Raw genomic sequence first — 13291 nt, 5'->3', positions numbered from 1 at the left:
AGAGATTTGAAAATGCACACTTTAGTTATGAAAATAGTACCAAACCAATTAAAAAAAACTGTAGTGAAAAGTATTTGCGTGTGTGGGTTATTTTGACAGGTAATTTTAAACTTTAAAAATCTATCGCCTGACTTCCTCTATCACAGGATATTAGCAAACTGATTGTACTTCCGCAGAATATTTCTCAACACCTATAGCAAATACGATCAAGCAAACTGACATTGCACTTTCTTAAACAGTATGTCCTCTTCTGTGCTTCCTTATTCTAAAAACAGTTAGGCGATGTGTTCCCCTGTAATTCTGGTTAAGAAATTATGTTCACTGTAAAAACCTCTCCTGAGCTGTGTGTGAACATGGTGATAGTCGGCATGTTACTGATGGTCCTCTTTGTTTCAGGTGAGCTGTTTGTTCACTATAAAGGCATTATTGGATTCATTTAAATCATTATCAGCTTTAAGGAACAAAATTAAAAGGCTGATGGAGATAAAGCTTTGTTTTTTCATACTGTTCATAGTCTGACAGGTAATTGAAATACTTTTTGTTACCAACAGAATCAAAGACATGTTGTTCATGTTACAATAGATTATATTTCAAGCAACAACTATGTAATTTAGCATCATTAATCAAAAAGGGCAAATGGTGAAAATGTGACTGTCACTTCTGGATGATCTATTATAAATTTAATTTTACATAAACAATTATTTAATTTTAGGAGTACTTTGATTAAAGTTTACATCTTAAGTCCTATGGAGGACAAATTAAAATAAGACAAGTTAATGTTTGTAATAAAATTAATTAATTAATAGGTTAGTTGTGACACTGTGTTTACAGGTGCTTTGGCACAATGTCCTGATGAAGCAGCAGTCTTCATAAATGCATCAAAGAAGCTGGAAGCACTGAGTGGATCTTGTTTGCAAATCCCATGTAGCTTCAGACCCAAAGAAGAACAGAAATTTATCAGCACAAGAAAAATTATTGGAGTGTGGATTAAAAATCAATCCCAATTTGGCGGTAATCCAAACAATGTGATCTTCAACAGTAGTGCAGCAGTTAACATCTATCCAATGAGTATTACTGGGAACCTGAGTCAGAGAGACTGCACCACTCTGTTTTGTAATTTAATCACCACATACACAGACACATACTTCTTCAGAGTAGAGAGAGAACCATTCAAAGCAACAGCTTCTTGTGATCCTCTTCAAATAACAGTCAGAGGTGAGTGATTTTGAGTTTTTTATTAGAATTATATTTTTACTTTATTGGGTTTATTTGACTTGCCTTCAGTTAAGTTTCATCAGCATTTGTTGAAGAAATATTACATTTCAGTCATAATGATTGTCCCAGAATACAGTTTAATATTGGTCGAATGTTTTATTATTAAGCTAAAAAAAATACTTTAATAAATAAATACTCAATAAATCATGACTTTATGAAATTAATAAAGTTATATGTAAATTTAAGATAAGATGAGTGGTTTAGAGATTTTAAACACTGGTATAAACTGCAGTGTGCTCTGTAGTGTTAATATGTCTGTGATGTGAAACCACAGATTCTCCTTGGAGGCCCAATATTACAATCCCAGGTGATCTGAAGGAGAAGGAGTCTGTCACTATAACCTGCTCAGCTCTCACTCCCTGTCCACACTCCCCTCCTCAACTCACCTGGAATCTCCAACAAGACTCTCACAACAAAACAGAGGAAAACACAGATGGAAGCTTTACAACTAAAATCCAGCAGAACATCACTCTGTCAGACACACATGATGGAAAGAAGATCAACTGCTCTGCCAGATATCCTGTGAACCAAGGAAACGACACCAAGAGAGCAGAGACAGAAGAGACTCTCAGTGTTTCATGTAAGAAAATCAGAATTTGTAGTTGGATCCTGTCAACATAGCATTTGATTCATTGGGAGGTCCACTGTTTAGAATGAATAATGGTGATTTCTGTCAATCTTTTTCTCCAGATGCTCCTAAAGACACCTCAGCATCCATCAGTCCATCAGGTTTGGTGTCAGCAGGCAGCTGGGTGAACCTGACCTGCTCCAGCAGAGCCAAACCTCCAGTCAGCAACTTCACCTGGTTCAAGAAGAGCAGAGATGGAGCTGTGAAAGTATCTGAAGGAGAGATTTACAGCTTCAATGTAACAGATGGAGGAGTTTATTACTGTGTGGCCACTAATGATCTGGGTAATCAGACATCAGCAGAGATTAAAGTGACTGTTGGAGGTAAAAGCCACTCATGTGTTACATGCTCCTGTTTCTTTTTATCCATTCAAACTCCAAACTTTAAAAATAACTTCAGGTAGTAACCTTTGTTTTTCTTTAGGAGACACACTGTGGCTACTTCCTGGAGTAATCATTGGGATCATTGTACTCTTACTTATAATTCTCCTCTGCTTGATCATCTTTGTTTGGTAAGTATCACACATCAAAGCAGAAAAACACAATTAGCTACTCTCACAGATATTTTAGCTACACATTAAAAATTTCTGTTTCAAGCTTAACTTTGTTCACATATATTTAACATACACAGAGATAATTATTTACTGCCTCTTGTGTCTTCCAGGTCGTTAAAGTCAAAGCAACAAACTCAACAACAGATTCTGGTAAGGAAATTACAAAGAAAAAAAAATTCTGGCTGCAGGGTTACTTGAATGTTTTGGCGATTACAGCAGTAACTTCATCAGAGCAGTCTATTTATTTAATAAAACATGAATAAGAATGAATCTAATTCACCGAGCTTTCTGTTTTTTAACTCTATAGATTCAAATAGATGAAGAGCAGAAGGTTGATGAACCAGCAAGTAAAAAGGAAGAAGAGGAAGAAAACATCCATTATGGAGAGATCAGCTTCTCCACACTGGCATATGATGCATCGTCTAACTCAGTGCGGGACAGTGGACAGCAGCAGCATACGGTGTACGCACAGATCAAAAAGCGAGAAAAAAGCTTAAAACAAAGGGCTCACGGCCAAGAGGAACTCTACGCTGAGGTGAAGAAAAAATGAGAACTGTTGTGAAATAATTTTACATTAACATAGAAATACACACATGGTGCCTGTAAATGTGTCATTTTCACTGCCTACAGTTCAGTGAAGTAAAACAACTAAAATCCCATTCCATGGCTTTTTTATGTCCTATTTTCCATGCTAACTTTACACAGCTGTTTTCAGATGATTAACTGTGTTCATGGCAAATGTGACTAAATGAGTAAGTGAGAAATTGCAGCACTCCAACAAGGAACTAGTTTTACACAACAGCAGATGCTGTTCTGCAAAACTAAAACTTAAAACCTCAACATACTGTCGCTTTTTTTAAAAGTATATTTTAAGTTATTATGTTCCTAAAGTATTTGCATGCTGCTACGCTGTGTGAGCTTTTGTTTGATTTTGTCAGTTGCATTTTTGAAGTTCTGCTTCCAAATTGTTTTTGTGGCACACCCCTTGAACTAACAGGTCAAGATGGCAGCACTGAATCTAAACAGAATTAAAACTGTAAACTTTGAATCTGAACTACCATTGTTCTGTATTTTGTCTCACTAAATAAGCCATACGCAGAGCATTGATCAGGCTCTATCCGTTAACGTGTTTTTTAGAAGTGTTATGCTGCATCACTCCAGATACACATCAGTCCAAGTTCCAACATCTGAGTTCCCAGATGTCTAAAATGCAGCACTGGAACCACAAACCAGTATTCCCATTCATGCTGGTGGGCATTTTCTTTTGGCTTCTCCAGGGTAAGTTTAACACTGCCGATCTGCATCGGGTAATCTAAATGTTCTCCTGGAGAGTTGGAAAGGCAAAGAGGAAATGGAAATGCACGCAATAGGAGTGTCTTTCTCTGGCCTTTCCATGTATAGTTATCAGTTTTCACTGCCAGGGTAGTTACAGCATAATGCAAAAATGTTCAGTGCAAAACCTTTTGTTCCCCACTACCTGAACATGGCATTCAAATTAAAATTCCACTAAGCTGCTGTGAATTAAAGAGGCATTTAGCAGCCTCACCCTCTTAGAGAGCAAAATCAAAAACCTTTTTAAACTCTACAATGAACTGGTTTTGGTAATCATTGGATTTGTGCTCAGGCAATGCTTGGGTCAGTTTCAGTGCAGAAGTGCATTTCTGTCTTTGCGTAGCACTGTTCAGCTGGTCTGGACATCAGTGCTCAACTAACAACCTGTGACTCTGCTAGTACTTCAGAACACTAATGTGTAACAGCTGTGTGTACAGCTAATGTTTGGGCAGATCACTCTGTCATAATCCCAGTAAATATGAACCCAAATGCACGACTCAGACACCAGAAACAATTTAACAGTTTATTTTTGGAAAACTAAGAACTTACAGAGTCTGGGCTTCTGAACTGTCGAGAAAACAGGAAACCAGAAACAGAAAAATTCAATGTGAATCTATGTGAAAAATAGTTAAAGGTTAGACTATTTTTATCTGTTCGCCACCGGTCCATTCATCCATTCCAAAAAGGGTTTTGTTTGGGGGTTTTTGCATATTGCAATGTTTTGGTTTAATCAATAAAAAATGACTATCCATTATGTTCAATTGTTGGTGAATTCATCTTATTTAAGTATTTAACATATTTTATCATATGGTCCAGTGTTGTCTTTGTTACTATAACATAAATATAATGTAATTTACATGGCATGTACAGACTTTGGCTCTGACTGCTGAAAACGGGAAGTGCTCAGTAATGTTATCTTTAATACTTTCTTAAAAATGTATTTTTAGCCATTAAAACTGGATAAGTGAAAAAAAAATGTAAATCCTTTCAGCGTTGGGTTACTAGAAAGGGGGAAAAACTCAAGAAAAGCATTCATTCTTTATTATTGTCTTATCTGTTGTTTCATTTCTTCTTTTGTTTTGTTTTAATGTTGAGTTAAATCAATGTGACAATGTGTTGTTTGTTTTGAAGAGTTAAAAAGCTCTTCATATCCATCTTTGATGTCACTTTTTGGATTTCAGTGCCATCTGCTTCAGTTCTTCATTCAGTGTGTAAAGAGGAAGCATGAAGACACAGAGCTTTCTACATGATGTTGACTGATTTAGGTAGATTTATTTTCTATCAGAGCCAAATGATATAGGTTTGAGTGTTGGGAAAACGGCCATTAAGCTGCACTCTGGGACTGCAGGAAATTTTCCTTCTCAAAAACTGTACTTATGCATCCTAATGAATTACTAAACAGATGTTGTATATTTTTGTATTTGTTTTTGCAGCAAATGTCTTTAAGAAAGCAAAGGATTACACAATATCAGGCACCATGTAACATTTCAACAAATACTGTGATGTAATGCAGTGCGACTGAATTTGAGTGCTCTGAATTTGATTAGAGTGTTCATGTATGTTTATGAAAGGCTGACTAAATCACTCAGAGATCATAGTATGGCTTAAATGGGACCCCCCAAAAAATGCTCATTTAAAAAATGAGCATTACTTTCTTTTTTTCTTCACTTCTTTAGGCAGGATGGTTTCATGAGAGTTGTTCCCTGCCTGAAGGGTTTTGGTGAAAAGTCATTAAACAGCCAGCAGATGGAGCAGTGTGCTTTTCTCTGTGTGGTAGATGTTGCAAAAATACTTGTACAGCAGTTGAAGAGCGATGAGAGCGAACAGGACTTTTCCATCACATGTTATGCTGCTCCACATGACTGACCTGTGTGGCATGTTTGCCAAAGTGAATGATTCTCTATGCTATTCTATGCTATCCTCCTTTCAAAAATAAGATAACTTAATTTGAGCTGTAGCATTCAGGTTAGCTCCTTAAATATTGTTATTGGATTTATTGAGTTAAGTACTGCATTTCATCCATCCCTCTCTTTGTATGTGTGCGCAATGATGTAGTTGTGGTTGTGTGGGACGTTTCTGCACCTCTTTGTGTGACGCATCAAGCTGATTTGTATTTGTGTTCATTTTAATTTTACAGTTAATGATACAGAAGTAATGTTTATGGAGAAGGCACACTACTCCTGTAGTGAAAATAAAATAGGAAACAGGAAAAATTTAGAAGAATGAAATTGTTAAAATTAGGAAAATGTACTTAAAGTATTAAAAGAAAGAATTACAATAATACTGCTGTCGTTGATGAAACAATGAGACTTTTCTCTGTTTAGATCTTTTAATGTTAAAGCAAACAGACCTGTGATGCTTTTGGTTTTCTGTCTTTCTTTATTCAGTCAGTCTGCTTTTTATATTCCCATCATGCACTCTGCTGTCATTTTAGTTGCTGCCACTCCCACCTACCTTTCTCTAGATTCACCTCACCTGTCCCTCCACTTACATAGTAACCTGTTTATTATTGTAGGGTCTACCTTACAATGTAAGGTGCCTTGAGGTGACCATAGTTGTTATTTTTCACTTTATAAATAAAATTGATTTTTTTTCCACTTTCCTCATTCTCTCATTAGGTATATAGTATTTTAAGCAGCTTATGTCATCATTTCCTGTCTTCTGCATTATTGTTGTGCCTCAGCTTTCCAGTATTTTGCTTTATGAGTTAATGTTGCCATGCTCATGAACTTCTTCTTTGTTTGTCTGTATCAAATTTTTGTTTTGTTATATTTTCCCTAATTAAAAACTCTTTGCTTTTTTTATCCCTCTCCTGAGTCGTGCTCTCCTATCACAAACCCGCTATGAGAACACTGAAACGTTGAAAAGTTTTAGCTCAGTCTCATCAGGGTGCAAATTGATTATTTTTAAGTAGTGCTGTCAGCGTTAATCTCGTTAAATTGATGTTAACGCTATAACTGCATTAATGCAAGTTAATCAGTTAATCAGTCATTTAAACCAAATAAACACAACCACAAATGTGACTGCTGCAGCTATTGCAAGAGGTGATAATACACAGAATGGCAGACCACATGACTGGGTAATTTTATTACAGGAATTTGTTTGTCTGAGAAGCTTCCTGTTGACGAGCTTCCTCAATGTGTTTAAATGTTTCCGCTTTTATTTAATGAGTCCCTTATCATAAATCCATTTAAATGTCAGCCAAAATCTGACACTTGGTGTAAATGTACTCCTTTGCGAGCCAAACTAGGGCTTAGAAAGAATCAGTCTTGACATGTTGCACATCTATGTTTTAATTCTTAAGTAGTAATCATCGAGGTGAACTTCACTAGAGCTGGACAAAAAACCCGAAAAAAAAAAAATTGGCACCCCAGGAAATGTTATCTCATATATGAAAACACAGACATGTATGTTAACTTATCATATTATTATTTTTAAATAAACTCAGAGTTCTCTGGTGTGAACCGAAGCAGTAATGATGATAATTCAAGCTCTCTTATGGCTCAGCCCACTGAAAAGAGCTCACTCTTTAGCTTCCCAAACAACGCTTCACATTGATTTTTTCAATTCATTTAAAAAAAATAAGTAGTGACAAAATATATATTATATCAAAGATTTATTATTTACATGGCTTACTATACTGAACATCTAACAAAAAAAAGAACATCCCAACGTTCCAAAGTTTTCCAAAAACTCCAGTGTCTATGAAGAATTTTTTTTTACCACTTAACTCAACTTAAATATTCTCTTTCTTAGCCCTTTATTCTGAAAAGAAATAATCATGGTACAAGGACATATATATACAGTCTCAATACGATGCACAATGCAGAGTACATGAATGAGAAATCACGGTCGGAATTCCTCCTCTCTATACTTACACTCAATGAGCTCCTCCCTAACGAATGCCAAGTTATCTTCTCCATACTGTTTATATCCATCCATCTTCATCCGCTTTATCCTAGGCCAGGTTGCGGGGGCAGCAGCCTAAGCAGAGAGGCCCAGACCACCCCCAGCCACCTCCTCCAGCTTATCCGGGGGAACACCAAGGCGTTCCCAGGCCAGCCGAGAGATATAATCTCTCCAGCGTCTCCTGGGTCTGCCCCGGGGCCTCCTCCCGGTGGGACATGCCCAGAATACCTCACCCAGGAGGCGCCCAGGAGGCATCCTTGTCAGATGCCCGAACCACCTCAGCTGGCTCCTTTCGATGTGGAGCAGCAGCTGCTCTAACTCTGAGCCCCTCCTGGATGGCCGAACTTCTCACCCTATCTCTAAGGGAGAGGCCAGCCACCCTTCGGAGGAAGCTCATTTCTGCCGCTTGTATCCGCGATCTCGTTCTTTCGGTCACTACCCACAGCTCGTGGCCATAGGTGAGGGTAGGGACGTAGATCGACCGGTAAATTGAGAGCTTCGCTTTTACACTCAGCTCCCTCTTCACCACGACGGACCGGTGCAGCGTCTGCATTACTGCAGCCGCAGCCCCAATCCGTCTGTCGATCTCCGGCTCCCTTCTCCCATAACTCGCGAACAAGACCCAGAGATACTTGACCTCCTCCACTTGGGGCAGGAACTCATCCCCAACCCGGAGTGGGCACTCCACCCTTTTCCGGCTGAGAACCATGGCCTCAGATTTGGAGGTGCTGATCCTCATTCCCGCTGCTTCACACTCGGCTGCGAACCGCTCCAGTGCGAGCTGGAGGCCCTCACCCGATGAAGCCAACAGAACCACATCATCCGTAAAAAGCAGAGATGAGATTCTGAGGCCACCAAAGTGAAAGCCCTCCGCCACTTGGCTGCGCCTAGAAATCCTGTCCATAAAAATTATGAACAGAACCGGTGACAAAGGGCAGCCCTGGCAGAGCCCATCACCCACCGGGAACGAGTCCGTTGTTTATATGTGCGTGTAATTTCATTGCAAAAATCCAACATCGGTGTACTCAAGTGCATAAGATGGAACACAATTAATTCTGAAAAAATACAAACCAAGAGTTGTTTGTTGACAGTATAGTATTTTTTTTACCTCTTACCACCCACCGGGTCCCTGGTGACAGGCTAGCCATGTCCGATGCCGGTCATTTAAACAACCAATAATTTTTTGGAATTTAAATTGTGCTGACTCACTTTGTTCAGCACAGCCCAGAGTAAAATGAAACATAAAACATAGTAGAACTTTTTTTTTTTAGACACAAGAACAACTCGAGCATCTTTTTTGGGAGCCGGACTAAGGGTTACAAGTTTTGCCGTACCCCAGGGACCAGCGCGAAGTTGTGTGGCAGATTCTGGCATGGAAGCTGAGGGTCCAGCCAGCCAGAGAAAAGACTATGGGCTCAAATTGTGGTCATAAATATTTTGTACTTGTAAATCAGTTTTTGTACTTTTAAATCAGGATTTGTATGTGTAAAAAAGATTGTATGTGGACTTAGCCAAAAAATACATGTGAAACTCTGCACTCAACTACAAATTTTGAGCCTATTTTTTTCCTTTCATCTGATTGGTCAATGTCATGTCAATCACAAAATTAACTATTCAATCGGAGAACAGATGGGTTTGGCTGTCGGAGGGGCGCTTTATGGAGCTTCAGGTCCTTGAAGGGTGATACAGTTTGAAGCTGGAGGATCTCTATATAAATATCCGATAGAAGCTAGGTCCCCTAACTTTCATTAGCTGTTGAAAGGATAAAGTTGTGGTATATCAGTGATTAGAAATAACATTATTACTTTAGGATTAGTTTAACACAAAGTCAGGGCTGACCCGGGACCATTGCTGTGAGTCACAGTGCGCAGCATAAAGGTCCTTTCACACGGTAAGCATGTCTGTTATAGCCTGCGCTTCATAAATGTCTGTTTGATTATTCAAACCTGGTTTAAAACGTGACTCATTTGTTGTCCAAAAACCTTTCCTCTTGATAAGGAAAGTTACTGGTTTAAAAATACATGTATATTTTCAAGTTTTTAGCTGTATGTCAAACAGATAGATAGACTCTTGAGCATATTTATATAGCAAAATCCATAATGTTATAACCACGCTAAATAAAAGGTGCCCAAGTGCGCACACTAATGCAAGTCTTTGAACTGTATGTTAATCAGTACATGAAGTGTACCTCTACCTCTATAGCTGAAAAGAGTCTGTATCCATAATTTGTGAATCTACTGATTTGTTTTTAACCCTTTAAAGCCGGTCGGAGCGGGCACGCTCTGTTTTGCGTAACTATTTTTAAATCCCGGTAGCACTGCAACCACGTAAGCTAGCGCAATAATTTTTTTTTTCATATGAAACCGGAGGAGTTGTACTTACATCTTATGCCATCAGCTTGTCCTCGGTCACAGTTTCCTTCCACATATAGTTCCACATATATGTTCACATTTTGGACAGAGAGGAGAGATGGTTTGAAAGAGGAGTGAAAGAAGCCATCTATGTCCACTGTGAGCGACCATCTTTGAACAGAGGCGGGGGTTTACGACACCAACTGTCTGCCATCTATAATCCAGTTTTGAGATCCCTTCCCAGACGCCTTAATGCCCACTCACATCCTGGGCCATCTGACCTCAGGAATTCGCATGATAAGGTGGGGCCAGGTTTCACAATGAACACACCCGAAACTCTGGCTGATTGGGACCCACGCCCAGTTTCACACCTTGGCTCAGGCGATTAGAGGATCATCAGGGGGTCCTTTTGTCCCTCTGTTACTCCCACTAGGTTTATATCTGGGACTCTCCACCATTTGACCTTAGAACTGAAGAAGCTTCTCGGATGAGAGGTGAAACGTCTTCAAGCAACTTAAAGAAGTCCAGACACTTTTCTTTGCAAGCTCCTTTGACTACGATGACCTGGATGACTGAGAACCTTCACAGACATATTCCACATAAAGCTTTGCAAAAATTGCATAAAATGCACTTGCAGCAACAAAAACATAATGTTCCAGAAACACGCTTTGCCGATCCGATCAGCTGTTTGTAACACTTCCTACATCCATCAGCGTGAACTATCGCATGTCCGCCATGACCTGCCCGAAACCGGAAGTGACGTCATTTTGTGGAAATGTAGTTTTTTACCATCAGGACCTTATGAGCTTATACTGGTGTTTTTAAAAGTTATGTTTGACTCTATGACTTTCTGTGTCGTTTCTTTCCTGTGTGGCATGTTTGCCAAAGTGAATGATTCTCTATGCTATTCTATGCTATCCTCCTTTCAAAAATAAGATAACTTAATTTGAGCTGTAGCATTCAGGTTAGCTCCTTAAATATTGTTATTGGATTTATTGAGTTAAGTACTGCATTTCATCCATCCCTCTCTTTGTATGTGTGCGCAATGATGTAGTTGTGGTTGTGTGGGACGTTTCTGCACCTCTTTGTGTGACGCATCAAGCTGATTTGTATTTGTGTTCATTTTAATTTTACAGTTAATGATACAGAAGTAATGTTTATGGAGAAGGCACACTACTCCTGTAGTGAAAATAAAATAGGAAACAGGAAAAATTTAGAAGAATGAAATTGTTAAAATTAGGAAAATGTACTTAAAGTATTAAAAGAAAGAATTACAATAATACTGCTGTCGTTGATGAAACAATGAGACTTTTCTCTGTTTAGATCTTTTAATGTTAAAGCAAACAGACCTGTGATGCTTTTGGTTTTCTGTCTTTCTTTATTCAGTCAGTCTGCTTTTTATATTCCCATCATGCACTCTGCTGTCATTTTAGTTGCTGCCACTCCCACCTACCTTTCTCTAGATTCACCTCACCTGTCCCTCCACTTACATAGTAACCTGTTTATTATTGTAGGGTCTACCTTACAATGTAAGGTGCCTTGAGGTGACCATAGTTGTTATTTTTCACTTTATAAATAAAATTGATTTTTTTCCACTTTCCTCATTCTCTCATTAGGTATATAGTATTTTAAGCAGCTTATGTCATCATTTCCTGTCTTCTGCATTATTGTTGTGCCTCAGCTTTCCAGTATTTTGCTTTATGAGTTAATGTTGCCATGCTCATGAACTTCTTCTTTGTTTGTCTGTATCAAATTTTTGTTTTGTTATATTTTCCCTAATTAAAAACTCTTTGCTTTTTTTATCCCTCTCCTGAGTCGTGCTCTCCTATCACAAACCCGCTATGAGAACACTGAAACGTTGAAAAGTTTTAGCTCAGTCTCATCAGGGTGCAAATTGATTATTTTTAAGTAGTGCTGTCAGCGTTAATCTCGTTAAATTGATGTTAACGCTATAACTGCATTAATGCAAGTTAATCAGTTAATCAGTCATTTAAACCAAATAAACACAACCACAAATGTGACTGCTGCAGCTATTGCAAGAGGTGATAATACACAGAATGGCAGACCACATGACTGGGTAATTTTATTACAGGAATTTGTTTGTCTGAGAAGCTTCCTGTTGACGAGCTTCCTCAATGTGTTTAAATGTTTCCGCTTTTATTTAATGAGTCCCTTATCATAAATCCATTTAAATGTCAGCCAAAATCTGACACTTGGTGTAAATGTACTCCTTTGCGAGCCAAACTAGGGCTTAGAAAGAATCAGTCTTGACATGTTGCACATCTATGTTTTAATTCTTAAGTAGTAATCATCGAGGTGAACTTCACTAGAGCTGGACAAAAAACCCGAAAAAAAAAAAATTGGCACCCCAGGAAATGTTATCTCATATATGAAAACACAGACATGTATGTTAACTTATCATATTATTATTTTTAAATAAACTCAGAGTTCTCTGGTGTGAACCGAAGCAGTAATGATGATAATTCAAGCTCTCTTATGGCTCAGCCCACTGAAAAGAGCTCACTCTTTAGCTTCCCAAACAACGCTTCACATTGATTTTTTCAATTCATTTAAAAAAAATAAGTAGTGACAAAATATATATTATATCAAAGATTTATTATTTACATGGCTTACTATACTGAACATCTAACAAAAAAAAAGAACATCCCAACGTTCCAAAGTTTTCCAAAAACTCCAGTGTCTATGAAGAATTTTTTTTTACCACTTAACTCAACTTAAATATTCTCTTTCTTAGCCCTTTATTCTGAAAAGAAATAATCATGGTACAAGGACATATATATACAGTCTCAATACGATGCACAATGCAGAGTACATGAATGAGAAATCACGGTCGGAATTCCTCCTCTCTATACTTACACTCAATGAGCTCCTCCCTAACGAATGCCAAGTTATCTTCTCCATACTGTTTATATCCATCCATCTTCATCCGCTTTATCCTAGGCCAGGTTGCGGGGGCAGCAGCCTAAGCAGAGAGGCCCAGACCACCCCCAGCCACCTCCTCCAGCTTATCCGGGGGAACACCAAGGCGTTCCCAGGCCAGCCGAGAGATATAATCTCTCCAGCGTCTCCTGGGTCTGCCCCGGGGCCTCCTCCCGGTGGGACATGCCCAGAATACCTCACCCAGGAGGCGCCCAGGAGGCATCCTTGTCAGATGCCCGAACCACCTCAGCTGGCTCCTTTCGATGTGGAGCAGCAGCTGCTCTAACTCTGAGCCCCTCCTGG

At 38.7% G+C, this 13291-nt stretch overlaps 1 protein-coding gene across 1 annotated transcript; it reads left to right on the top strand.

Moving 5' to 3' along the window:
* The first annotated feature begins 280 nt into the window (after window positions 1-280).
* LOC146701464 (myelin-associated glycoprotein-like) lies at window positions 281-5403 on the top strand. The gene is made up of 8 exons (XM_085467806.1): window positions 281-396; window positions 832-1215; window positions 1550-1855; window positions 1966-2226; window positions 2327-2414; window positions 2567-2606; window positions 2764-2991; window positions 3594-5403. Exons 1-8 carry the CDS (start codon window positions 315-317, stop codon window positions 3645-3647), a joined length of 1443 nt encoding a protein of 480 aa, XP_085323932.1. The 5' UTR covers window positions 281-314; the 3' UTR covers window positions 3648-5403.
* The last annotated feature ends 7888 nt before the right edge of the window (window positions 5404-13291 follow it).

This window comes from Copadichromis virginalis, linkage group LG9, assembly GCF_057382275.1.
Source record: "Copadichromis virginalis isolate Kocher_CV1m ecotype Utaka linkage group LG9, C_Virginalis_male_GT1.1, whole genome shotgun sequence".
Classification (NCBI taxonomy): Eukaryota; Metazoa; Chordata; class Actinopteri; order Cichliformes; family Cichlidae; genus Copadichromis; species Copadichromis virginalis.
Note: the sequence above shows the minus strand (reverse complement) of the source record. Positions and strands in the feature narration are given on the sequence as shown.